Below are 27,432 nucleotides of genomic sequence, written 5' to 3' on the forward strand. Positions count from 1 at the left end.
TGAAACCATACAGGAGACTGAGTCAAGAGGGAGAACAGGAGGGACATTCTCTCCTTGAACTTTCCTGAATGGGGGTGTGGAAAGAAAAGGCCCATTTTTCCAAGGAGGGGGCCGAGGCAATGAGCCTTCCATTAAGCAGACGCGCATAAGAATGTATAGATTATTTAATCCTGGGGGGTGGCTGCGGAGTGAAATAAAGGGGTCTTTGTACAATGCCCAACAGTTCACTCACTCTTCCCTCAGCCAGGCATTTCACCCGACTCTAAATCATCCAGCTCTAATGTACCCCATCTGTGCACCGACTGCAGCCAATGAAATCAAAGCCTGTGCTGACACTGGCCTGGACTTGCGTTTCCCTGCCCCAGAAGGAGCAGCTAGGAAGAAGTACACAAGCCAAGAAGCTGTTTGTTTGCTTGCTTGCTTGTCTCCTCTTCTCCCAAGACCGATCATTTACTGAGTTTTTGCCATGGGTCAAATTCTAATCTAAGTCAAACAGAACATAACAGAAGGACATGAAGGGCAGTCAAGGGGGGCTGCTCTCAGCAGAAGCTTGAGAGGCCCCCACCTCCACATCCATGGAAGGCTGCTTGTGTCTCCTGGCTAACTAAAACAAAGCAAGGGAGTGATGACCAAAGGAAGGCCTGTACACCTGACTAAATACAGCAATGATAACCTCGGAAGCCACTGCCATCTCTACAACTTCCATCCATCTGTTCAGTCCCAGCTCCAATAAAGAAATCCTTACTGAGCACTTGCAGGTAAAAACAGCTTCCTGGCTGGTGTAACATATGACTGTCCACTCCCTTAAGGAATCACAAGGGTGAATGGAATAGCTTTTTAGTGTCAGGTAGCAGTACACAAAAGTGTACTGGAGCCTTGACTTCTTCCTTGTGTTAAAGTGGTGCCTTTAGATGCCTCCCTAGGTAGAAACACTTATTTTGGAAATGTCTACAGAAAAAGGCTGTGGAAGGGAGACAGCGCCAACTCAAATACAAGTTTTTGGCTCACATTCCATGCCAGAGACTGGCTTGTTCTCCCATGGACATGGCCTCCCACGTCCAAATTTCCAGTCAAGGGTTTACCCCAAAACTCAAAAAAGAGATCTGCAACAAGCTATAGTAGATAGCTAAAGGCTTGCTTAAGTGTCAATAACAAGGATCAGGAATGCAGAAGAGAGTGGACCAGGTGAAGATTTATCCAGGGCCCTGGAGGACTACGGTGTCAAGCTTGTAGGTTACTAAGCAGGGCCTCATCTCATAATCTACGACCATGGACTTAATCTGGGCAGCCTTCAGCCAGCTGAAGAATGTTCTGTAATTGCTGGCTGGAGCTGTGACCAAACAAAGAAAGCAAGAGTATCTTTGCCGGTTCTTATAGTTAGGGATCACTAATTTTTATTTCCCCTTTAGTCTGGGTCTGCATAAGTATCTGTTAGTCCCTTAATTGTGTGGAGGCTAGCTTCTCAGGAAAGATGCTATTAAGGGGGAAATTCTCCCATGATCCTTTTCTCTTTGTCATCTAGCCTAGTAAAACCTGTTTCTCCTCCCCTGGGAATCCAGGGCTGGGAGGGAGACAGCTCCCCTGAGAAGTATTCAGTTCCTGTATTACACAATCGAGAACCTGGGTTTGTTCATTGTAACCCCCAGCCCCAGCTTCAGAAGCAGCTATCAAGGCACCTCTGGGAAAAGGGGACTCATTCTTCAGCTATGATCAGATGTTACCCTGTGCCGCTTCGTGTGTAAAGGCCCCTACAGGTCAGTGGCTCAGCTTTTCAGCAGGCCACTTTTGTTTCTCCCTCCCCAAAGGCAAAGTTTTCATAATGCTACAATACAGCCTCACAGCTGTCCTTGGGGCTTGGCAGGGGCTCTCCCTTCTCAGCTAACTACAGTGGGGATAGAGTGGGGCTCTGCGGTAAAGTTCTTGTCTAACATGCAGAGGCCCCGATGGACTACAGAACTGTGAGCTGCCAGACCCCAAAGCCTCCAACAAGGTTGACATCTAATTTCCAATATAAACTGAACCACTACTCTGTCCCTGCAAATCAGAGTTAATTCTCAGTTGTGTGGACAGCCCGTGGGTCAGCCCTGCCCTTATAAAACACAGCATGCAAATACCCCAGACTGTATGAGAGCATGCAAGTCTGTGACCACAGGAACAGGAAATGCCCTGTCCTAACTGGGAGGCAAGAAAGGCCTTCTACAAAAGCAATACCTTGGAAATGAGTTCATCGTGATTGGCCAAGTGTGCTCTGCAGTGAATGCAGCTGTAGGTCCGGTGGCATGAGGGCAGGTATGCCTGAAAAGTCTTGGATCTTGTCATCTTCACCATGGGTGCAGCGGAGCGTGGGGTGAACTCTGGGGCAGCCCACGAGGCACTCCCACAGGATGGGTCGCACGGGAAACACCGAAAGACACAGGTAAAGGCCGTGGTTTAGCAGGGGGTGGGTGTGCGGCAGGCTCCACACACTGGTGACGTCTTCAGAGGAAGGACTCTCTAGCAGAGGTCTACAGCCAGGTTTCAGCAGCCTGCAGCAGCAAAGGGAAACACCATCAGCAGATGGAACAAAGCTTCCTACAAGATGAGTGCATGTGCAGCCCTGAGAGCAAACAGCAGCAGACACTGGCCGCGGAAGAGCCTCTTCTCTGTTCCCTCACACTGCACCCCCTCCGGTCTTGCTGGCTTTGTTAGGCAGTTGGAGATTCAGTATTAACCCAGTAATTAAGAGTTACACAGGTGCCTAGCGAACTGGCATCACCACCATCCCTGGACACACAGGACTGAAGATGGGCTATCTGGAGCCCCAGGGAGGCCCTCCTAGGAGTCCTCACCCCCAGACTTGGCAGCTATTTACCGCATCTAACAGTCCTGCTTGTATCTCATCCATTTTCAGATACCAGGAGCATGTCAATGCTTGAGGACACCACCTGCAGAGGTGCAAACACACAACAGCAAACCACACAACAGCCTCTAGTGAAATAAGTGAAGGAAAGACATTCAGTAAAGTCCCGAAGGGCGGTAGCCAGCTTGTCTTCGAGAAGTGATTCCCTTGCAACACCTTACTCTGACAAGATGCCCAGAAAAACCATGAATGTCACAATTTCTTCCCAGTTCTCACATCTCCTATTACTTCCTGTAGAAGACTCCTAGCCTCGGCCTTCTTATTGTCCTGGGAACACGGGACACTAAGGATGGGGGAGAGGAATGGGGCTCCCACTGGAACCACATGAATGAATGAATGAATGAATGAATGAATGAATGACTCTAAAGTTTTGCCCCCCTGCAGCTCTGGCACCTGTCTATTCCCTGGACTTTACTAATAGGGGAGGCATTCCCATCTGCCTACCTTCCCAGGAGAGCCACGAGTGTTAATTAACACCTGCATCATGCTTTGAAGATTAAATTATTTAGAGACATGGAAGACAGAGACAAATAAAATGGGCTCTCTCTTGATGTACTATCTGGGATCCATCTGTCAGATCATAGAGTTCTTTTTCCTCTAAATCCACTAAATAGAGCTAAGTCTCTCATGAGAGGCTGCCCCTGCCCACCTGCCTTTCCTTCTTCCCACCACAGCCATCACATTTGGGCTCTATACCTTTCTTCTGATCAGACACAGCCACTGCCCAGCACTATAATGGAGACCAGGGTGGTCACTACCCTTTATCCAACAGTGAACAACTCTTCACAAAATCCTTGAGCCACATGACCTCCATGCCCAACACACCTCTTGTGTGATCTGTCAGATTTCTGAAGGGATTCAGATTCAGACCCATATGGGCCAGGGTCCCTGCTCAATCTCACACAAGTCCTAGATGAGGGACTGGGTTACACGGACAATACAGTAATTATTGGCAGTAGACAGAGGTAGGAAAGGATACCCTAGACAATGCTTCGGGCTTAGCCACAACAGATACAGGGACGCTGGGATCCCAAGGCAGCCTGTGGGAGTAAAGGCTGACAGGGCTAAGTTACTATTCCCCCGCCTTTCCATTGGGTTTCCTGCCATATCCTCAATATTTCCAATATTCTTGTTCCGCTGTTAGCAAGAACAAAAATTCCAGAAGAGGCAGAGGAAAGTGGAGGCAGTAACTAGTCCCAGTTCATGCTAAGTGCCTGTCTTATTAGCAGGATGGGAACATGGGGGTTCTTTTGTTTGGTCTGGGTTATGTTTTTGTTTTGTTTTTCATAGCCTAGGCAGGCCTGGAACCTCTTGCCTCAGTTCCCTAGAGCTTGAGTAAAAGCATGCACCTCCATGCCCAGCTGTCTAAGCCAAACATTTCAAGTCCACAGCCTTGGCTGCTCAGGAGCCAGGATGAGCAGCATAAACCCCTGGGTCTTACACAAACACCAAGGAAAAAGGAAAACAATGGCCCTGGCAGCCTCTCTGCTTTACAGAGGCCACAGAGTTTTCTTATACACGCAGACATCTTCTCAACTATGCATTTCCCTGGAGTAGAATTATTTCTTTTCTCACTTCTCTGTAGGAAGCCTAAAAAAAGTACACAGGCAGAGGTTCCTGGTTATTCCCTGAATCCAAAAACACAAATCCACAGCTCCTTCTACAGAGGAAGCAATTTGCTGCATGCATTAAATGTTGAATATGGACAGGCAGTGTTGGTGCATGCCTTTAGCCCCAACACTCGGGAGGCAGAGCCAGATGGATCTCCGAGTTCAAGGCCAGTCTGGCCTACACAGAGTTTCAGGACTGGCTCCATAACTACTAGGAAACTCTATCTTCAAAAAGAGAAAAAAGAAAAAGAAAAAAAATGAGTTGGTCACAAACATGGACCCATGCAATATACCTCACCATGACTCTGAACTACTATATAAGTATTGGGGCCCAGGCTGCATGGTGCTGGAAAGCCCTGCAAAGGACTGGCCATGGACATTTGCCTTATATATGTCAGAATCATTGTTCTCTTGGTGGGAATATTTCTTTGCATTTCTGGAACTCACTCTGTAGACCAGGGTGGCCTTGAACTCACTGAGATCTGCCTGGCTCTGCCTCCCAAGTGCTGGGATTAAAGGCGTGTACTGCCACCACCCGGCAATGGGGGATATTCTGAGACTGTCTCACTGTGTGACCCTGGCTGATCTGGGATATGTAAACCAGGCTGGCCTTGAACCTTGAACTCAGGGATACAAAAGCCTTTGCACAACTATCATGTCTTACATTATTGCAATTAGTAATTTCACAAGCATCCTAGAGAAGGAACTTCTCCTGGGGTGGGGGGCAAGACAGACAGAAAGAAAGTATTAGAAATGTTACCATGCTCAGCTGGTTCAGGACAAGCAAAGACCTAGAAGAAAAATCAGAGCAAGAATGGCAGTGAACAAGAGGACGGGAGAGATGGTGCGGTGGTTAGGAGCAGTACTGCTCTGGTTGAGCACCCTCATCAGCCGGCTCCCAGAAGCCTGGGAGGATCCCATGCCTCTGAACTGTGCTGCACTCGCACCCACATGCACTCGCACACACACATTTTCACACCCACATGCACAAGCACACACACATTTTCACACCCACATGCACGAGCACACACAAAGAATTATGAAACAGTGGCAAGAGGCATCCTGTACCTAATAAGAGAGAATACAGGCCAAATAGTTAAGAAAACAGAGATGAGCACCAGGCCCTTAAAAATAAAAACCTCCCTCCCCTCTCTCAATCCCCCCTTCTCTCTCAGCTGTGGCCCAGCTAGTCTAATGGCTGTCTACCTGCATATGCCTCAATCCTGAAGGAGTCTCTGGTGCCGGGGGACTTGCCAGTGAGAGCAAGCAGGCAAGGAGCAAAGCTTCCTTTTCCCATACCCTACCTCAAAGATCCAGAATAAATAAAGTAGGTCTTCCTATTTTGAATGAATTATGAAAAAATCCCTCTCTGGGTGGTGGTGGTGCATGCCTTTGATCCTAGCACTGGGTTGGGGCGGGGGATGCATGTGTGTGGATATATAATTGTGAGTACAGGGTCAACCTGGTCTACAGAGAAAAGGGAGTTCTAGAATATCCAAGACTAAGTGAGATCCTGTCTGGGAAAACCAAACAAGTAATAAAGGAAAAATCCCTCGCAGGTATACCTAGTCACTTGGGTTTTAGTTAATTCCAAATATAGTCAAGTTGACAACCAAGAATAGCCATCACACCATTTAAACATCTTTTTAAATTGCTTGATTTAAGTCTCAATAAAGAAAATGCACTGATTTTCTAGAGAGAAATGAATTAGGTATACAAGGCCACGGTACTTGGCACATTTTAATTTCTGAACTTTGGTCCCTGCTAATCATGCCAGTGTGCAGGGAATACAAGAGTCCAACTTGTTGAGCATTTGTGTCCAATTGATTTCCAACAATAATCAAAAGCCTCGGGGCTTGTGTACAATTAAATAGCATTTTTAGGTGAAGGAATAATCCAGTGGAAATTAAAGGAAGACTTTCTACCACCAGTAGCTGGCTCATGGTGGGTGACCAGTATGGAAAGAAAAATGTGAAATATTATGATTAAAAACAAAGGTCTCAGATATACCATCTAGAGAGTCAAAGGCATAGCGAAAACACACTGAGCCTCACAGGGGCCTTCCTGATAGACAGGCCATTGTCACTGTGAGTCACAGTAGCTGCTGAAATTCAAGACTGTACCTCCCCAGGTATCACTGGGAGGGCAGAGTGGCGTGTACCTGAGAGGTAGCCTGGAAGCCAGGCAGCATCCTAAGACAGCTGCAGAACTGGCCCATGGTGGAGCTGCCACAGGAAAGAGGGCTGTCCCTAACATGGGCCTGTGTTTAAGTGTAGACAGACGGTAACAGAAGTGGCTCCAAAATCTTCACAAATGAGTTCTATGCCTTCCTAGCTGGGTGACATCTGGCAAGTTCCTCAACATACTGTCCCTTGCCTCCCCTTTCCAAATAACACAAGGCAACTAAGAGTCAAGTGAGATGACCCAGCTTTGGTGATGCTGCTTTGGACAGGACAACTTGAACCTTTTGTGTGGTTCTAACACAGCACACTCATATTTCCCCTTCCAGTTCTGTCACAGTACGACTTCATCCTGTCCCTTCACCAAGCCCTCACTTGTCCATTCAGACTTAAGCCAACCAAGATATGTGTGGTGGTACTGTAAAACTTGACATTTGGGAACCCAAGGGAGGAAGATGCCATGAGTTTTGAGGACAGCTCTGGTTGCATAGTGCAAAAAAAAAAAAAAAAAAAAAAAAAAAAAAAACACAGGACCTGGAAGCAGGTATACTTGGGTTCAGTCTAGATTCCTCTCACTAGTTAGTTAGGTGCATTAACAACTGGGCAAACTGCCTGAAAGGAGACAACAGAGCCTTCACCCTAAAGATGACTCAAATGATAGAGTGAGAGACATTCTAACATACATTCTAACATAGCAGATGGTACATGGCTCTCAACTGCCCTGGTTAACTACCCTCATTCTTACCAACAAGCGGGAGAGGGCACAAGGGTTCCTACTCCCAAGATAAAAGGTACAAGTGTTCCTGTGCTCCTGGCTGATTCATGGAGGTTAGGAGGATGCACAGAGCGCTGAGCCAGCCAGGGATACATAGTGAGACCCTGTCTCCAAAACAAAAAACAAAAGCATGAGTCAGGTGTGATGGGGAAGGCCTACAATTCCAGAAGACTGACCCAAGTTTGTTTGAGTCACACTGGTCTATATTGAACCTTTTACAGATTTTACAACATGGAGTCAGAGGGCCTGGAGAGATGGCTCAGTGGTTAAGGACACTTGCCTTTGCTTCAGAAGACCAGGTTTTGATTCCTAGCACCCATATGGTAACTCACAACCAGCAGTAACTCCCCTCCAGGGACTCCTACACCCTCTTCTGGCCTCTGAGGGTACTGCACACACATGGTGCTCAGATATACATGCAGACAAAACAGTCATGTGCATTAAATTTTTGTTTTTTCAAGACAGAGTTTCTTTGTGTAGCCTTGGCTACCATGGGCCCCATGGGCCAGGGTGGCCTCAAACTCTTAGCGATCCTCCTGCCTCTGCCTCCCAGGGACTGGGATTAAAGGTGTGTTCCACCTCTGCCTGCAAACAAACATACAAACAAACAAAACCCCTGGAAATCAGGCTGGGAATGGCCTGACTATTGGGTCAGGATTTTAAAGAGAAGTAGTGATGACAACACACCTTTAAACCCAGAAGCATAGGCAGGTGGATCTGAGTTCAAGGTCAGCCAGGGCTACAGAGAGAAACCTGTGTCAGAGATCATCATGTAAGATTGTCATGAGATAGATACTTCCTGACATCAATATTAGATCCCATGTCCAGGGTGGCGAGGGTTGCTGGCTTTGTTTCTGGAGGATCCTGGCTCCTTGCTGGGTTTTGTTACTTGCCTCATGGATTTGAATTTCTTTGTGGTGCAGAGCTATATACAAGAGGTATCTGTAAACCGGGCATTGGTGATACACTGGGGAAGCAGAGGCAGGTGGAACTCTGAGTTCAAAGCCAGCCTGGTCTACAGAGCTAGTTCCAGGACAGGCTCCAAAGCCACAGAAAAACTTTGTCTTGAAAAATGGGGGTGGGGGGAAGTGTCCTGGGTTGGTGCTGCAGCCTTTAATCTCAGCACTTGGGAGGCAGAGGCAAGCAGATCTGAGTTCAAGGCTAGCCTGGTCTCCAGCTAGGGTGGCATACATCCTTAATCCCTGCACTCAAGAAGCAGAGGCGGCTTTGAGTTCAAGGACTGCCTGTTCTACAGTCATAACAGAAAAAAAAAAAAAAAAGACAAATTTACTATATATTAAAATGTAAGATTACAAAATTGGGATCAGGTAGTAAAAGAAAAAAGATGATTCTCTCATATGCAGAATCTAGAATTAAATCTGAAAATATATACAGGCCATGAACATAGAAGAGGAACTGACAGGGCTTCTCTGTGTAGCCCTGGCGGCCCTGAATTATCACTGTAGGCCAGGCAGGCCTCATGCCTCTGCCTAGGGAAAGGGGAGGAGGAAATGGGGGTGATGGGAGGAAATATGGGCTCTTTCAAATGCAGACTCTAGGTTTGCAAAAAACAAACTAACAAAAACAAAACCCACATAGGGCAGCACTACAGAGATGGCTCAGAAGTTAAGAACATTGATGTCCTTACAAAGGACCCGAGTTTAATTCCCTGCACCCACATGGTGACTCACACCATCTCTTAACTCCTGCTCCAGAGGATCTGATACCTTCTAACCTCTGGTGCACACCAGGCACACATATAGTGCAGACATACAAGCAGGTGAAGAACCCATATGCACAAATCTATTAAAAAAAAAAAAAATCAGGGCTTTGTGGTTATTTGAGAAAGAATGGCCCAGCCGGGCATTGGTGGCATACACCTTTAATCCCAGCACTTGGGAGGCAGAGGCTGGCTGATTTCTGTGAGTTCAAGGCCAGCCTGGTCTATAGAGCTAGTTCCAGAGCAGGTTCCTAAACAACACACAGAGAAAAACAATACACAGAGGGAGGAAGAGTGGCTCCCATGAGCTTACTTTGTTGACTTAAGTTGAATGCTTAGTCACCAAGAAGTGGCACTATTTGAGAAGGATTGGGAGGTGTGGCCTTGTTGGAGGAAGTGTCACTGGAGGTGGATTTGCTTGAGGTCTCAAGGACAGGCCCAGTGTCATGTTCTCTGCTTGTGGATCAGGATGTAGCTCTCAGCTACCTCTCCAGCATCATGCCTGCCTGCCACCATGTTCCCCGCCATGATAATGGAATGACCTCTGAAGCTGTAAGCAAGTCCTGAACTAAATAAATTCTTCCTTTATATGAGTTGCCTTAGTCAAGGTGTCTCTTCACAGCAACATAACAGTGACTATGGCAATCTGTACAAATGGCTCAGTAAGAAAAAGCCCTGCTGCTCTTTCCAGAACCCATGGCAGAAGATCTCAACTGTCTCTAACTCCAACTCCAGGGAATCCAACAATCTCTTCTGGTGTTCAAGGGCAACCATGTGGTTATGTACACACATACACACACAATCTTAAGATGTGAGTGTGTGCTGGGCAGTGTTGGTATACGCCTTTAATCCCAGCAGAGGCAGGCAGATCTCTGAGTTTGAGGCCAGCCTGATCTACAAGAGCTAGTTCCAGAACAGCTTCCAAAGCCACAAAGGAACCCTGTCCCAAAAAAAAAAAAAAAAAAAAAAAAAAAAAAAAAAAAAAAAAAAAAAAAAACATAGGAGTGTATATATACCACATGTGTACATATATGATAAGGAGGTCCAGACCAGCTTGAAATGAAAGCTCTTAAAACTGCTAACATACTACTGGAGTTCAAATGCAGATTTGGCTTTGAACTCCCCTATAATCAGGGAAGTCAATGGGAGATCTAATATACAAAACCCTCAAAATAAACCAGGCATGGTAGCTCATACCTGTAGTCCCAATACTTAGGGTGAGGCAAGAGGACTGCCATAGTTCAGGGCCTGCCTAACCTACATACTGAGTTCTAGGCCACCCTGGGCTAGAGTTCGTCATGTGACCATCTTTGCAAGCTGCTCTGAGCATCCCTCTGTGAGAGCAAACACCAAACTACAACTCAACAGGGTTCAAAGCAGAGCAGGCCAAGAATATGGATTGCTGATGGTCTTGCTGGATCCTCCTGTTAATGCTGACTAGTGAAGAGCTACACAAGTTCCTGGCAAAGTTTCACGATTATCATTAATCACAATCAAGACTGAGTAACAAAACTACGGCCCAAATGCAGTGAGATAATGGAGGTACACACTATTCAGCCTTGGTGAGGCATTCGGCTCCCTCTCCCTAAGCTTTATGGACTGAGCTGGGCAAGGTGGTGCATGCCTATAATCGTAGCATTCAGGAGGACAGCCTGAACAATAAAGCAAGCTCCAACCAGCCTGAGCTACATAGCAAGACTCCGTATCTTGAAAACAGAGCCTTCTCCTGAATGCCTGCTGCTCTATGAACACTTGAGCTTGTGTGTTCTGGTCGTGTCCTTTTGACCCCTTTTCTAAAGGACACTTCTAGTAAACTCCTAAGAGGACACATCAAGCTAAGCTTACCAAAGTTGACATCATGGGCTGGGATGAAGCTCAGTGGTAGAACACTGTCCTCCGGTTTCTATTGCTGTCAAGAGACAACATGATCATGGCAACTCATAAAGGAAAGTATTTCATCAGGGCAGCTCTCCTATAGTTTTCAGAAGTTCAGTCCATTCTCATCATGATGGGGGGCATGGTGGTGGCATGTGGGCAGACATGGGGCTGGAGCTGGAGTGCTACATCTTGCAGGCAAGAGGAAGTCAACTGAAAGTCACACTGAGGAAAGTTTAAGCAAGAGACCTAAGTCCGCCCCCACAGTGACACTTCCTCCAACAAGACCACACCTTTTAATAGTGCCACACCCTTTGGGGGCCATTTTCTTTCAAGGCACCACAAAAACTTACCTACCCATGAGGTCCTGGGTTCAACTCCATGAAGTACAACTTTATTATTGTCTGAATGTGTGAGTATACAAGGATTTGTGCATATATGCTTGCACATGCTTACTAAAGCACCTGTGTGGGCATCAAGACAGCTTTCAGAGGTGACTCAAACTCAGTTCTCCAGGCTCACTAGTCCTTGTAAGGAAGTTTGTTTGGACTTGTTTATGTGCATTGAGTGTTTTGCCTTTGTGTTTATATGCCTGTTGTCTGCAGAGCTCAGAAGGCATTGGATCCCCTAGAATTGAAGTTACAGATGGTTGTAAACCACCAGGTAGGTGTTGGGGATTGAACCCAGAACCTTACATGTTAGGCAGATAGATATAAGCCACTAGGGCCTCAGTCTAGTCCATCTCTTCAAAGACCCCACCAACCAACCAGTTCAGGTCCCCTAAACAGTTGACTCTAGCTTTTTTTGTATGGTTGGGTAAATTGGCTGTGTATATCTATCTATCTATATCTATATCTATATCTATATCTATATCTATATAGATAGATAGATAGATAGATAGATAGATAGATAGATAGATAGATAGATAGATAGCTATCAAACCCAGGGCCACAGAAACTCCTGGTAAGCACTCTACCGCTGAGCTACACCCCAGTCCTGGCCATGCTTAATTCTATTGCCCATGGCCAATCCTCAGCAGTAGCACTCACTATACAAGCTAAGCTCCATCCTTTTACCATGGCCTACAGTCTTTGTTCCCTGACTCCCTGGCTCAACTCTTCTTTCTCCAGCTCATTCTAGAATTCTATTTCTAAAACACAATTGGAGCACATCTCTCATGTTTCAAAACCTGTACCAGTTTCCTACCAGACTACACAGGACACAGTCCAAACCCCTCTGGTTGTACCAAGAGCCTGAGCCAACTATATATAATTTTCAGTGCCTCCCCATTCCGCTCCAAACCTAATGACCAAGTAAGTTACTACACTGTTTTAAATTATTCCAGTTACCTGCCATATTTAATCTATCTCCCATGCTCCCATAAATGCCTCCTCATCCCTTAATAAGCAGCAAGCAGCACAATCAAGCCCTAAGAAGAGCTGGCAGTCCCTAATCCCAGCACACAAGGAATTATCCCACAAGACAAGGAAATGCCTGAAAAGGTCCAGTTTGCTGACCTATCCTTCTGGATGGTTTCTCTTGGAGACTGCATTCAGCACACTGGAGAGCCCTGAAAACTGGTTAACTAGAGACCATGAGCGACTACCAATGCAACCCTGTTGGTGGTTTTAAAGTCTTACCTGTTCTGCACTCTTACACACCCGCTCAGACCTCATATCTAATTCTGGGCATTACTCCATTACTAGGACTAACCATTAACACTCCACAAAGGCCAAGTCACCAGGGCTGGTAAATGGGTGTCTGTGACTTAGCACTGTGAGGTCATAGCCCAGATGAGCCTCATGAACCTGGCTGCTGTGACCTTTTCTGTTCTGCCTCCCTGAGCCTTCATACTCCACTATAACTCATATGTGTAAGAGCTTTGCACGTGACCCCACCCAGGCTGAATGTGCCTTCTGGACCCTAGAGAAGTTCTCAGACTTCCAACCTAGGCATCATCTCCCATGGTGCCCCACAAAACCATAGGCAGTCTAAACTGTAGATGTTTGCCTTGGCCAGGCCAGGCATAGGACCCCCCCCCCAACTTTGCCTCTAGGAATGCAGGACAGGGCCTGAGCCACCCTTTTCCCCTCCAGGCCCATTCTGCCACCCTTTAGTGCCAGCCTTTTGTATTTGATCACACTCCCAGATGACAATCCTGGTTAAAACAAAACAAATAACAATCATTCTATGGTCTGTGACCCAGAGAACTGTTCCATTCTTCTGCCCCTACACAGGGCTATACTTGAACTATAATGAAAAACAGGTGCTAGAAGCTCTACTGGGAACACAGCTTTAGGAAAAACTCAGCTAGGAGTGGTCTTGTCTGGAATCCCAGAATACTGCTGTACACTTGAGACAAGCCAAGGCAATTGAGTTCCAGGCCAGCCTTAGCTAAACAGTGATCCCCTACTTACCCACTCCGGCTTCAGAAGCCACACTACCCAGATTTCTCCCCTTGACTTCAAGCTCCAGCCTGGCCCCCTACCCTCAGAACTCACACTCAGAACCACCCGGCGCCATCCTTGCTTTTTCCTGATATAGCTGTGCTTCCCAAACTCATCTGCTGAATTAATGAATGTCTTTTCGAGTATGGGCACTGCCTCGATCTTGATTTCTCTTGCTGATGGGTCTCCAGGGCACAGCTGGGGCCTCAATTAACTATAAGCTATCCACCCCAGACCTGCCAATAAGTTCTGCTGTTCAGCGGTTAGTGTGTTTCTGGCTTTCTCGGTTTTATCCCCAGCTCACATAAATCCCCCATTGTAGATACAGACACTGTGGCTGAACTGCCTGCCTTTCCACAGCTGAGACTGGAAATACAACTTTTCTAAAACTGTGAGAAAGGCAAAAGACAGTATCAAACGGACACCTACAATGTGATGGTTAGCTGACTGACTCTGTGGTGAATTTCTGGGCTTCTCTATAGGAGTAACAGTTAGACCTTATTCACAGATAAAGCTTTTTTTCCTTTCAGGCCTGCACTTTGCCAATTCAGCCTTTCCATTTAAGAAGCTCCAAAAAGCTAGTTTATGGGTTACCCCTAAAGCTGATCATAAAGCACAAACCTGCTAAGCTCAGCTGGGTCGGGTGTGGGGGTGCACACCTGAAACCCTAGTGTTTGGGAGGCGGAGGCAAGAGGATCAAAGTTCAAGGCAAGCCTAGGCAGAAGGCTTCAACTGATGCCATAGCTCAGTTGATGGCCTTGAATTCTTGCACCTTCTGCTCCTCCCTCCCTAGCACTGGGATGGATTATTTATACCCTGACAAAACAGGAGAGGGCTGGGGAAATGTATTCTTCATCCCCGTACCTGCCATAGTTTAAGCTGAATGGAAGAATCCATATGCATGGCCAAAGCCAGTGAGAGGTCTCAAAATACAAAAACAAAATATAGGGATTCCAAGTCTATTCCTTGGACTGAGGAATTAGCTCAGTGGCAGAATGCTTACCTGCTGGGCACAAGGCCTTGGGTTCAATTCCCAGCATCACAAAAATAAAATTTGTGTATATACACACACAAATTACTGTTCTTTGGGGGGTATGGTGTGTGTATATGTGACCAAGACAATGACAAAGCTAAAGCTAGCCTGTTCAGAATCAAAACAATCCTTTGACCTCCAAATGCTTAGATTATAGGTATGCACCACATATCTGGAATATGTCATTGGAATACTACCAGAATCAATACTTTAACAATAAATAGCAGACAGAAATGGGGAGATGGATCAGCAGTTAAAAGCACTGGCTTTTCTTCCAGAGGACCTGCCATCAATTTCCAGCACCCACATGGTGGCTTCACAGCCATCTATATATAACTTCAGTCTCAGGGAATCCAACAGCCTCTTCTGGCCTCATACATAAAGGCAAAGCATCCACACACATAAAATAACTACAAAACTGAGGACAGTAGGAGGGATTGGGGGCACAGCCTGAGCCAGAGAGAAGATGACAGATCCGGCATAGAAGCAACATGGCTTCGGATCTTATTAATTTAGTCTGAGGCCTTAGTTAGGCACAGAGATAACCTTTTCTTCAATCCTGAAGAAACCAGACATCTTCAAACCCCCTCCCCTCCGGAGGTGAAGGCAGGAGGTCCAGGAGTAGCCTGGACCACATGAGGAGGAGGGTGGGGAAACAAGAAAATGAGAATGGATGAGTTACCTCGTTTCCCACTGAGGACATTTAAATGTGTACCAATGAGCTGCTGTTCCAAGCCCTTCATTCATGGGAGTCGCAGTTCACTTGCTGTAGCAATGACACCCAAGCAGCATCCCCACACTCCAGTCTGCACCCTTGAGTATACACTGCCCCCAGTTCAGAACCTCTCTGTTCAGGCCCACCCCCATTCCTGCTAAGGCCTTTCTAGTTTGTACCCTGCTGACTTACACACATGCCTTAATCACTGGTTGGAGAACATTCTTCCAGGTCCATGTCTTAACTCATCTATATCCCCCAAAGGTCTTATCTATTAAACCCCATTAAAACAAAACAAAAAACAAGATTACATTTTAGCCAAGTGGTGTGGCACACACCTTTAGTCCCAGCACTCAGGAGGCCAGCCTGATCTACACAGCAGAATTCAAGGACAGAGAAACCCTGTCTCAAAAAGACAAAACAAGCCAGGCGGTGGTGACACATTCCTTTACTCCTTTAGTCCCAGCAATCGGGAAGCAGAGGCAGGCGGAGCTCTATGAGTTCAAGGCCAGCCTGGTCTACAGAGTGAGTTCCAGGACTGGCTCCAAAGCTACAGAGAAAACCTGTCTCCAAAAGAAAAAGGTTAATACAAAATAATAATAATAATAATAATAATTAGGAGGCCTCTATAGAGTTAGGTAAAAACCAAGCCAGTTTTAGCTCTGTACTTCTTGGCTCCCAACGCAAAAAGAGAAATATGAGCAGTTATACATTCCCAATTCTCAAAAGAAAAAGAAAAAAAAAGAGAGAGAGAGAGAAAAGAAAGAAAGCATACCAGTTCCTCTGGAGGGCCAAAGCTTTTCCTGGCACTATGTTCTAAAAGAATTTCTCCCTCGGGGCAGCTCCTTAAAGGAGACATAGGAGGCTGTAGCAAAAACAATCTAAACCCTGAGAAACACGGAAAGAAACAAGTTAAAGTTCTTTCTCCTGGCTCTTTTTCCAGGGAAAGAGCTCACTTCTGGAGAAGATGTCAGTCAGTCCAGCTTGATTAGTCAAGGCATGGCCACAGGCAGACAACATGTTTGTCTGTTTGAAGACAGGCTTCCTGACTGACCTGTAAGACACTCTGTAGAGCAGGCTGGCCTTGAACTCAGAGATCCACCTCCCAGCTAACAGCATGCTTTTTCTAAACTTCCACAAATATTACTTCTTTCAAAGTTACTAAATCCGAAACCGGAAGCTACAATTAAGAGCAGCCAGCTGGAGCTAGTGAGCTCTGGGTTAAACTAAGCTACAGGGAGACCCCACCTCAAAGGTGCTTCAATACAGCAGTCTGTATACAATTCCATTCTAGCCAGGCTTGGTGGTGCACACCTTTGAGAAGCAGGCAGAAGTCTGTGAGCTTGAGGCCAACTCTACACATAAAATAATTTCCATTCTAGTTCTGTAAGATCTGAGTGCTTCTCTGACCTTTAATTTACTTAAATCAAGACTTGGTAGTTGCCCACCACTCTGCCAAGTGAATCGATTGGGAATGGACTCCTGCCAGCTGCAAATGGGAAGGTACCTGCACTATTAATGCTGTTATTAATAGCAGGCACCGAGTGCTTCCTAGGTGCCAAGCTCTAGGCCCAGTTTCCCCAGCATTCTCTCACTTAATCCTTTCATAAATCCTGAGTGATAGCAACTATTATTAGTCCCATTTTACAAATAAGGACCAAAGATTTAGAGAATTGTAGCTTGCCCAAGGTCACAGAGCTAATTATCCGGTTCTTCCTGATTCTAAAGCCAGGCCCTCAGCTCCACTACAGGGCCTACTGACATTAATGAAATGTGTGATTACTAATAGAAATGCTAATGCATGTCAAGAAAACAAAACAAAACCGTGAGGAACAGAGTAAAGTCTGTGGAAGAGGCAAGAGATGTTTATTAGCAGTAAGTGACCATTGAGCTTTAAGGAACTAGCAACATATAAATGGAAGGGAAAAAAAAAGAATTAAAATACTGTGTAAAATACAAGCTGCAAAAGAAATTCTGAAAATATTATCTTCATTCCAAGAAAGAGACAAGAATTTTCTTAATTCTCATCTTCTCTCTCGAACCTTTAATCCCAACACTTGGGAAGCAGAGGCAGTGGGTCTGTGAGTTGTAGACCAAACAAGGCAACAAAGAAAAATCCTGCCCCAAAAAGCCAAAAGAGGGAAAAATAAAAAATAAAAAAGCAGCAGCTTCCTATTTTAGAGACTAGATCTTGGGTCCTTTGGTCATTTATGCTTTTAACCAACAGGAATTTATCCAGCACCTGCTGAAAGCCAAGTATTGACAACAGTGAGCAAATCAGACAGATGGAGGCTCAATATTCCATTCCAATAAGCAAGTTGACAATATATTTCCAGATGATAGTAAGCATTTTAAAATAATAATAAAGTTGGTAGATTTCTTGCTTAGTATGCATGACGTTGAAATACCAGCAAGACATAGAACTGAGCCTGTAATTTACCATTAGGGAGATAGAGGCTGGAGGTAAGAAATCTCAAGAGCAGCCTGGGATACAAGGGACCCTGTCAAAACCAAATTAAGGGATTAAGAAAGCCTGTGGGCAAGGAGGAGAGCAGCACTGATAACTAGTCAGGGAGGGGCCGGCTATCATCCATAAAAAGAAAACAGTAGAAAACAAACAAAAACAAGCAGGGTTAGAGACTATGTCTCTTGTTGCTTATAGAGGACCTGAGTTTGTTTCCAGCACACACATGGTGGCTCACAACCATCATAACTCCAGTTCTAGAGAACCCTGATAATCTCTTCTAACCTGGCACAGTAAATACATGCCGACAAAATGCTCATACAAGTAAAATAAATCTTCAAAAAGGAAATGCTGGGACCCAGAAAGGGGGGTGGGGGGAGGCTTAGATTGGGTGTGGTGATGCACACCTGTGATCCTAGAAGTCGGGCCACAGAGGTTAAGTCAAAGCCAGCCTGGGCAAGACAGTCTGTGAGCACCTTAAGAGACTCAAAACAGCATGTATGTCTCAAGAACTTCACTAAGGCCCAAGGGGTTGCAGCAGAGATGAGGGTGGCCGTGGGGAAGACCCAGGGAGGGCACAGAGAATGAAGTGCCTGAGGTATAGCCTGCCACAGCTCACAGGGAAATTCAGGCAGATGCAATCTTTAACAGATCCAAGCAGACAGCAACTTTTTGTTATGGATAACATCACCAAAAACTTGTCAGACCTAACAAATACCTTTAGCTGGCAGGCAGGCAGGCAGGCAGGCACAAGGGCGCTGGCTGGCTCTCCATTCAGAATGATGCTTTGAACCTGTCAACACTACCCAGGGGTTTGGGGTTGACAGACCGAGAGAAATGCTGACATAGTTTACCAGGGAAACGGTGCCTGATTTCCTTTCCAATCCTTTCCCTCTGCTTTTCCTAAAACTTCTTATCCCTTGCCACTCTTGTTGCTTTTTGTTGGTGGTGTCTGTTTTTTGTTTCTGGAGACAGGCTTTTCTGTGTAGGCTGTCCTGGAACTCATTCTATAGACCAGGCTGGACTCAAACTTCAGAGATCCACCTGCCTTTGCCTCCTTTGCCTCCTGAGTGCTGGGATTAAAGGCATTCATCTCCACAGCTATGGCTGTCATTTTGTTTTTATTATTTTTTTTTCTGTGTGCTCAAAACTGGATATACTGAATGTGAGCAGCAAGGCCAAATGGAGAGTTATTAATGTTAAACAATCTCCCAGTGAATGCTGTCCTACAAGGCATTTCTTTGCCAAGAAGGACCATAGTACAAGCTGAATTTGGATAATTAAATGTCATTTGTATAGGTAAAAGCAGCTTTAATTCAAAGAAATATCTTCTACCAACCTATTTGGACAAAATAAGATGGGAAATTTAAATGTACAGCTCCACTGGTGTGTGTTCCTGTCTGTGTGTGTGCTTGAAGGCAGAGGTAAAAGCATCAGGAACTGGATGACTAAGATAGAGGACCCACCTGCACACACACATACACAGCGGACTAGGCAAGAGTCTCTAGGAAGGTGAGTCTCTTATTAACATCTGATGTTAGACAAGTCCCCGACTAACCCCCAACCCCCAAATCAAAATAAAGTCACAGCCTGCCTTTCCCTCAGGCTACACAGTCTGGAATACCAGCCAGACATTAAACAAAATCAATCCTTTCTTCTGCTGGCCAGTTGTTAATCCCCTAGGCACAGTGACTGCCTCAAAACCATTAACATCATTATGACAATGAGAATGCACATAATCTGTGAACAGCACAGCAGCTCTGCTCACATCTCCAACCCCCCAAACCCCCCCAACCCCCCCCCCAGCACTCAGAAGCAGCCAGTGCTACAGAACAGAGAGAGCAGCAGCCTCACCTGAGCCACAGTGCAGCAGGCTGCAAGACCTACCCTCTTTACCTGGGCCTTTGAGATAGGGTCCCACTGTGTAGTCCCAGCTAATCTGGAATGTGCTGAGATGCGGAAGAGATCTGACAGCCAATGTCTCCTAAGAGGTGGGACCACCACCTTGCCAGGCCCCCTTACAAAGGGGGGACCTGAAAGAAAGCTTGCGCCCAAGTGTAACATAGGGACCTGACCATGCACTTCACATCCACTCCCAGCAGACCAGAGATTCTAACCAGCTACCTGCATCATCATCCAAATGCAGCAGCCCCAACCAATTGGCAACTCGAAACAGGTGTGTGGTGCCAAATGCCTGTAATTTCTCCACTATGGAGGCTGAGGATGGAGGATTGCAGAAAAGTTCAAAGCCAGCAGGGGCTGTAGTATGCCACCATGTCTGGAGTGATTAGCACACTATACATATGCATATATGTTTAATGTGTATGTAAAATGCATATACATGTATGTCTTTCTTTTAACCACAGTATTTCTAAACATTACTCTGGCCATCTTGCACATTCAGGCTAGAGGCCCTCCGCCCTAAACCAATGTTTCTCAAACTGAAGGTCATGACCCATTTGGTTAGGAAATCAAATTAATGAGTCATGACCACCAGCTTATTTTTTTCTAATGGGGGGGGGGAGATCAGCATGCTGCAGGTAATAGTCACTGCTTCCCAGAAATTCTTTCAGCAGTGGGCCAATGCACAGTGCTATAATGTATTCCTTACTGGGGAGCCCACAAAAGCTTGAAAAATCAAGGCTCTAAAAACTGAAAGGTTTCTGTTTTCTGACACAAGACTGTCTCCCTGGAACCCCTTTATACAGACCAGGCTGGCCTCAAGCTTACAGTAATTCCCCCTGCCTCTACTTTAAGGGTTCTGGGTTTGGTCATATACCACTAGTCCTAGCTATCCACATCTATCTCAATTCAAGCAGAGAGATCAAAGAAATGGTATCACTGAATTCTAAACTGCTAAGTAGAGCCCCCAACGGAGGCAGGGCATGAGCCCCGGCCCCCCCCCACGCCATCCTGTTTGATCCAGTCATGAAATAGGGAGCAAACCACAGTGCCAAAGGGAAGTTTACCCAGCTCTCCTCAGGCTAGGCTTGTTGTCAGAACACAGCCACTCATCACAGACAGGACAAAAGGAGGGGGGGAGGGGCGGGTAGGGGAGGACATGAAGGGACACACACACAGGTGAGTGTGTACCAGGCACAATGATACATATGTATGAAAATGTCATGATAAAGCCATTATTTTGTAAACTAAAGAACTTTAAAATTTATATTAAAAAGAATGAACTTCCTTGAAGGTAAGACTATCAGCATTAAATACTAAAAAAGTGGAAAACTGGTAAAGCCGGTGGCAGTGGGTGGGAAAAAGGAAAGGTAAGGAAATGTGAACCCCACCTGACTGGTCACAGACTCTGAACCCACAAACCAGACTACCGCAGAGCTCCAAGCATCCACTGTAATTCTCTTGTGCCTCTAATGTCCTGTAAATAAATGGGGTACAGAAAAGTAATCTGTAGTTTTGTTCAGTGCTCTGGACAGAGAGCCATCTTGCTAGAACGAAGTAGCTAGGGCCCTTGTTAGCCCCTTAGACTCTCCAAGTCAGTAGCTCAAAGACACTCCAACGTGGCAACAACAAATCAACAAGGCCAAAAAGCAAAAACCCCAGCACAGCTCCTGGGCAGACCCATTTGCCATTTCCAGCGGCCCGACTGTGATAGGCTGGGTAAACTGGAGGATGCCCACTCAGCCTTTTTAAAAAGGGTGGGTGAAAGTGAAGTCAGAGGTGGCAAGCAGTGCTTTACAGAAGGGGTCCAAAGGAACAGGAATGCTCCCTCCAGCTGCGAGGAGCCAGCAATGCCCCACTGTTTCAGGAAACCACCCGAAGGGAGTCAGCAACCAGGCAGGTGAAACTTGAAGCAGGGAGAGAGAGGAGCCAGCTCCGGGGAGGGACCCTCCGCAGAGGCCTCCGCAGCTAGTCTGGCAGCGCGAGTTCGCGACCACCCCTTGGCAAGGCCGCTGGGGAGGCGCCGGAAAGCGTCCAGGCAGGAACTCGCTGCGGTTCCCTCGGCCTGGGGCTGGCAAAGCACTCGGGGACTTTTGAGGGCGGTGTGCCCCAGACCCAAGTATCTGGGTGGAAACACAGACCACACAGCCCGCTGTCACCGTGTGCTACCCGCGGGGGCAATCAAGCCAAACAAGGGAAACGGCAGCGCCTAGATCTGCGGTTCCCCACCACCGCCCGTCAACTCACAGTCGTCCCCAAGCCCCGAACTCTGAGCGCGCGCCAGTGTTTGTAAACAAACCGGTCACGTGGCCGCGGCAGCCCGCTCCCCGCCCCTGGAGCCCCGGGAACCCTCCGGGAGCCCCCGAGGGACCTCACTAGCATCGTCCCGACCGAGCTGGGCTGCGCGCTGTGCAAGAGCCAGACCGCCTTGCAGGGTTCACAGCCCGATCCCGCGCGGACTGAGCCCCACGCCTACGCGCGACCGGCCAGCGATCCCTTTACCTGGCAGCAGGCTGCCCGGTCCCGCCAGCGCCGGGCTCGGCTGCTCCGGAGTGTTTGGCGACGAAGGACTGCACGGCTGACTCTAGCGCTCCCTGCGCACTCTTAAAGCCACAGTCTCCGCCACCGCCGCCGCCACTGCCGCTCCGCATCCCTCCGAGTCCGGGCCGGGGGCTTGTCGGGTGACGGACGCGCCCCCGCGCCTATCCCATCGGTTCAGCACATAGCAACACGCCACTGGTTGGTCCGGGACGGCCGCAGCCCATCAGCGAGGAGCCAATCAACGGAGGACGGAACTCCGCCCCTGCTTCCCCTGCCTCCGCCCCCCACCCCCACCCGCCCCTCTGCCCTGGCGGGGCGCGCGTGCGAGGAGTGTGGCGAGGTCCGGGTCCCGCCAGTCTGGGCAGCTAGCAGGCGGGCGGGGCTGGGAGGAGAGACGATTGGGATGGGTGAGCTCCAAGATAGGAAGCTGTTTGTTTGGGTTTGCTGGGATTCCCAGGACCCGGGGCTATGTTGGAAAGTGGGATTTACAGTGCTTCTGCTAGGAGCACCTAGATAGTAATTCGCTTTTAATTCCTGACCTAGAGCTTAAGTTACCACAAGTGGCGCTCAGACTTCAAGGCAGGTGAATTTAATAAGATAATACCGGTCTCACCAGGCCCACCCATGGTCAGCTCAGAAGCTGAGACAATTCTCTCTTCTCTCTGCCCTGCTAGTAATTTCGACCAGTTAAAACTAGGAAAGGGTTGCCTGGTGTGCTCGAGGCCCTGGGTTCAATCCCCAGTGCTGGGGGGGGGGGGGTAGAGCATGCTGAAGGACTGTGGAGGAATTGGGGTGCTCTATTGTTGATGGTTTTCCAGGGTCTTCAGAGGTTAATGAGGTCGCTTAGCACCAAAAAAGTAGAGTAACAATGGTCAAAATTAAAAACAAAAAAATTAGCCTGGTGGTGGTGGTGCATGCCTTTAGTCCCAGCACTCGGCAGGCAGATCTCTGTGAGTTCAAGGCCAGCCTGGTCTACAAGAGCTAGTTCCAGGACAGGCTCCAAAGCTACAGAGAAACCAACCAACCAAATGATCAAAATGACCAAAGGGGAGGAGCTGTCGTTCTGGGTCAGTGGGGTGGTGCTTTTCAAGGAAGAGAAGGTTAAAAAATAAACTCATGACAGTCGGGAAATCCAGGGAGGTACCAGGTGGGTGGAGTGGGGCAGAGTCTCCCAGCCGGAAAACAGGTCAATTTGATAAAGAATTCCTGCCAGAGCCAAAAGACAAGGCAGATCCAACCTTTTCTCTGAGCCACTGGGGGTCTGCATGGCATGGGGGCATAAACATGTTTTCACTGACATTTTAGAAAGGATAAAATTAAAAAGAAAAATGCATGGTAGTTGGGCAGGGTGGACCGTGCCTTATAACCTAAGTGCTTGGGAAGTGGAGGCAGATGAAGGATGAGAAGTTCAAGGTCACCCTCAGCTGCATAGCCAGTTCCAAGCCCTCCTAGGTTACAAGGGAACAAAGAAAAGGAAAAAAAAGAAAAGTATGGTTCTGGATGTGAGCTGCTGCAGAAGGCCCAGGTAACTTCTGTCTTCCACCCCATAGTGATTTACACATAATCCCAGTGTGGCGCTTAGGTAGATCCCCAGGTGACTCAAGACTTCACCTGTAACTCCTCCACCCAGCTGTTTTTAATATGCATGCTATCAATCAAGTTGTCTTCAGGTAATGTGCATTACTTGGTTAGGAATGAATTCAGTACCAATGTTAGTAAAAACAAAACTGCCTCATATTAGCTAGCAGGTATAGATTTAAGTGTAAAGACACCCATTGTTTACAATTGACTACTATGAAAAGTCTAAATCCTGGGGCAACAAGCCTCCAGCTAATTAATCACAAACTTGAAAGGTTTAAGGTTTAATCTTTAAGAATACATATTAAATTCTAACCAGGCGGTGGTGGCACACACCTTTAGTCCCAGCACTTGGGAGGCAGAGGCAAGTGGATCTCCATGAGTTCAAGGCCAACCTGATCTACACAGCGAGTGCTAGGAGAAGCGCCTAAGCTACACAGAGAAAACCGTGTGGAAAAACCACACACAAAAAAAAAAAGAAAATATGTATTAAATTCTTTAGATTTGGTTACTAGTCCAGGGCTGCCTCCTGGGTATGTTCCTTTGCATCCTTAGGCCTTAGTTCTCACAGCCTAAAATGGAGGTGGGGCACTGGAGATGGTGCTCAATAGATATTTTGCTCAGTGTGCTTGAGGCTCTAGATTCAATTCCTACTGCTGCAAAAATAAATAAGGAGGGCTGAAATAAAATGTTTTTCGAAGTCCCTTCCAACTCTAAAGTTTCAAATAAGGAACCAGAAAATCAAACTTGTTACATTTCTGCAATATTGTGTTAGTGAGTATATTTGCATGTACAAGTTCCCTACTCCCTATCAGTAGATTCTATATACCCTGGGATACAGGATACTGGTATGTTATGTAACAAGAATGGAGGTTCCTGTTTTCTGTTTAAATAAAAGATAACATTAGCTAAAGACCTGGTCTGGTGTGGGGTGCTCTGAGGACCCCTGCAGGCCTGCTGTGTGATTGCAGGCGATTAGAAGAGGCAGGAGAAAACACCCGGCTGGAAAACAATAGAGTCAACCCGTCAGCAAAAAATAAAAATAAAAACATCATGCCTCCTCCCAGCCAAAGGAGCCAAGCTTTGTGAGCTGATGATGCGGGAGAAAGGACAACTGAAACAAAGTGTGTGTGGGGGGGGGGGGGAGCTAAGTGCTAGGCTCTCTTTCTCTGTAAACCCAAACACCTTCTCTGGCCCTGGTACACATTTATTGACTCAGTGCCCATCTTGAGCACCATTTCCTGCTTGACTAGGACTTATTCTGAGAACCTATTGGAAGGAAAGAGACTCAGACCAATGGACAGTTGAGAATAGACAGATATTTATCCTCAGGGCAACAACAGGGATGAAGCAATGTGTAGAAGGACAGCAACAAATGTTCACAGAGGCAAAAGACTCAGTTAAGAAAAAAAGAATTGTGGCGATAAAAGTTCGAAAGGTTCCTGGTCCCACAGGCGTGTTATCAGCCTGGCTGTCTCAGGGAGTTTTGCCAAGCCAAGTTTATTCATCCCAAAGCCTTCATAGCCATTCTTTTCCCTGCTATAGCTGTGAACAAAGTCACCTTTGTTTTTGTTGTCTTTTCTTTTCTTAAGACAGGGTTTCTCTGTCTAACCGCCTTTTCAGTCCTGTAACTCGATCTGTAGACCAGGCTGGCCTCATACTCACAGAGTTCCACCTGCCTCTGCCTCCTGAGCTCTGGGATTAAAGGTGTATGCCACCACCACCTGGCTTGTTTTCTCTTTTTAAGTTCATTAACTTGTTTGGTTTGTTTTTTTGTGAGACAGTCTTCTATTTTGTAGCCCCAGCTGTCTTGGAACTTAGTATGTATATCAGGCTGGCCTTGAACTCACAGAGATCCACCTGCCTCTGCCTCCCAAGTGCTGGGGTTAAAGGCGTGTGCCACCATGGCTGGCTTCTTTTTCATTTTTCAAGATCAGTCTTTAAAGAATATTTTGCTGTGTGTTTGTGTAAATGTAGAAGTCAGGAAAGAACAAGTTGTAGGGGTCAGTTCTGGACTTCCACTTTGGTTTTGTTTGTTTTGCAAAAGTAGAGATTGGAGGAGGGGAGTTGGAGAACTAGCTTTACTTGGCTTTCTTCCTTATTTTTTGTTGCTCTTTTGTTTGCTTCTATAACCCAGTACACTTAACTTGAAGAGATGTTGAATGAAATAAGAAAGACATATATTTAGAGTGGCAATTCAAAAGTTTTAGCCAGCTATCCAAGTCAGACAGAGACCTCCGTGTTAATGCTGGATGGCTGCCTTCTGCAGACAAAAGATATTTACTCATTTGTCTACATGGTTGACTTCGATGGTTCTATTAACTGGTGTGTGTGTGTGTGTGTGTGTGTGTGTGTGTGTGTATCTGTATGTGTAGGCACCATATGCATGTAGTGCTTACAGAGGCTGAAAATAGGTGTTCCACTACCTGTAGCTGGAGCTACCGGCAGTTGTGAACCACGTGATATGGATACAGGAAATGGAACCCCAATCCTCTGCAAGAACAGCAAGTACTCTTAGCCACTCAGCCAGCCTTCCAGACCTTCATTCAGAGTGAAGGGAGCTTACAGATTAGAGAGAAGCACTGTAAACGTTGACAGCTATAGGAGAGTCCTCAAGGGCCAACTGCTACTCCTGTCATTTCTTTTCACTGCATACTCCAGGCTACCTGTCCTGAGAACTTGTGGCTAAGTCATCCCTAAACTCCAGGGGTCAAACTCAGGTCCTCGGTGTTCTGTCAGAACCTCCAGCTCAACTCTACTTGATCCAGGAAGTCCCATTCCGCCACCCCCTCTCCAAACCCCACCCACTCAAGAGTCTCCAAAAGGAGGAGAGGCACCAAAAGGCTCAGTTCCACATACTTGGCTGCTATTGCAGCTTCCTACCCTGAAGTCACCAGCCACTGAAGTCACCTTCTGAAGCACTCAGCTTTTGAGCACACTTGGGCACAAACGCAGTTCCTGGCTGACACATCCTCCTCCTCACCTACAACCTATATAATCTCCCTGCTTTCGTTTGGGCATGTGGCTTCTCTGGCCTCCATCTCTGGGACTGGAGAACCCACCCGGAGTGGCTTTGCTAAAATAAACCTGTCGTTATACTTGATCTGACTTACTGCATCGGCAGAGAAATCTGTTATCAGTGGACAGAAAACCTATTACTTAGGTTGTACAAGCCCTTATTTTGTAATAGTTTAAAAAACAGTGGGAAGGAACCATGCCACACAACAGGGCACACATGGAAGGTTTATTGGAAGAGAGAAGAGGGCAGAGACAGGTCCCTGAGGACAAAAATAGCAGAAGAGAAAGAGAGCAAGAAAAGGGAGGTGGGCAAAGCCCTACTTTTAGAAGAGAATGTAGCAAATGGGCACAGGTGGTACACTTAGTGACTGCAGTTGAGGATGTATTTTGTCAGGACCCCAAAGGCAGGCCAGTACAGATGCCTGAATACTAACACTTTTACCTTTAGAGCAATAGTTACAGCCTCAAAATTACTTTTATATGCCTTCATTTTGTTTTATTGTTTAAGACAAAGACAAAATCTGTAGTCCAGGCTGGCATCACCATCACAGTTATCCTCCTGCCTCACTCAGCTTCCCAAATACTGGGATTACAGGTGTGTACTACCAAGTTAAGTTCTCTGTGTGTGACTGTATGTCTGTCGTGTTTATGTGTGTCTGTCGTGTGTATGTGTGT

General features: G+C 46.7%; 1 protein-coding gene and 1 non-coding gene across 2 annotated transcripts in view; both read right to left on the bottom strand.

Moving 5' to 3' along the window:
• Ypel2 (yippee like 2) overlaps positions 1-22,329 on the bottom strand; it is a 47,774-nt gene extending 25,445 nt beyond the window's left edge. Inside the window, exons 1-2 of the mRNA XM_051187893.1 lie at positions 22,123-22,329; positions 2,212-2,525 (exon numbers count right to left, since the gene is read on the bottom strand). Coding sequence (XP_051043850.1) covers positions 2,212-2,328 — 117 coding nt within the window. The 5' untranslated portion in view covers positions 2,329-2,525; positions 22,123-22,329. The remainder of the gene's footprint in view (positions 1-2,211; positions 2,526-22,122) is intronic.
• Positions 22,330-25,918: 3,589 nt separating this feature from the next.
• LOC127222013 (small Cajal body-specific RNA 3) lies at positions 25,919-26,059 on the bottom strand. Its single transcript, XR_007834521.1, has one exon. It is a non-coding gene; the product is annotated as a small Cajal body-specific RNA 3 (non-coding RNA).
• Between the last annotated feature and the right edge of the window lie 1,373 nt (positions 26,060-27,432).

The sequence above is a fragment of the Phodopus roborovskii genome, unplaced genomic scaffold (genome assembly GCF_943737965.1).
Source record: "Phodopus roborovskii unplaced genomic scaffold, PHOROB, whole genome shotgun sequence".
Taxonomy (NCBI): domain Eukaryota; kingdom Metazoa; phylum Chordata; class Mammalia; order Rodentia; family Cricetidae; genus Phodopus; species Phodopus roborovskii.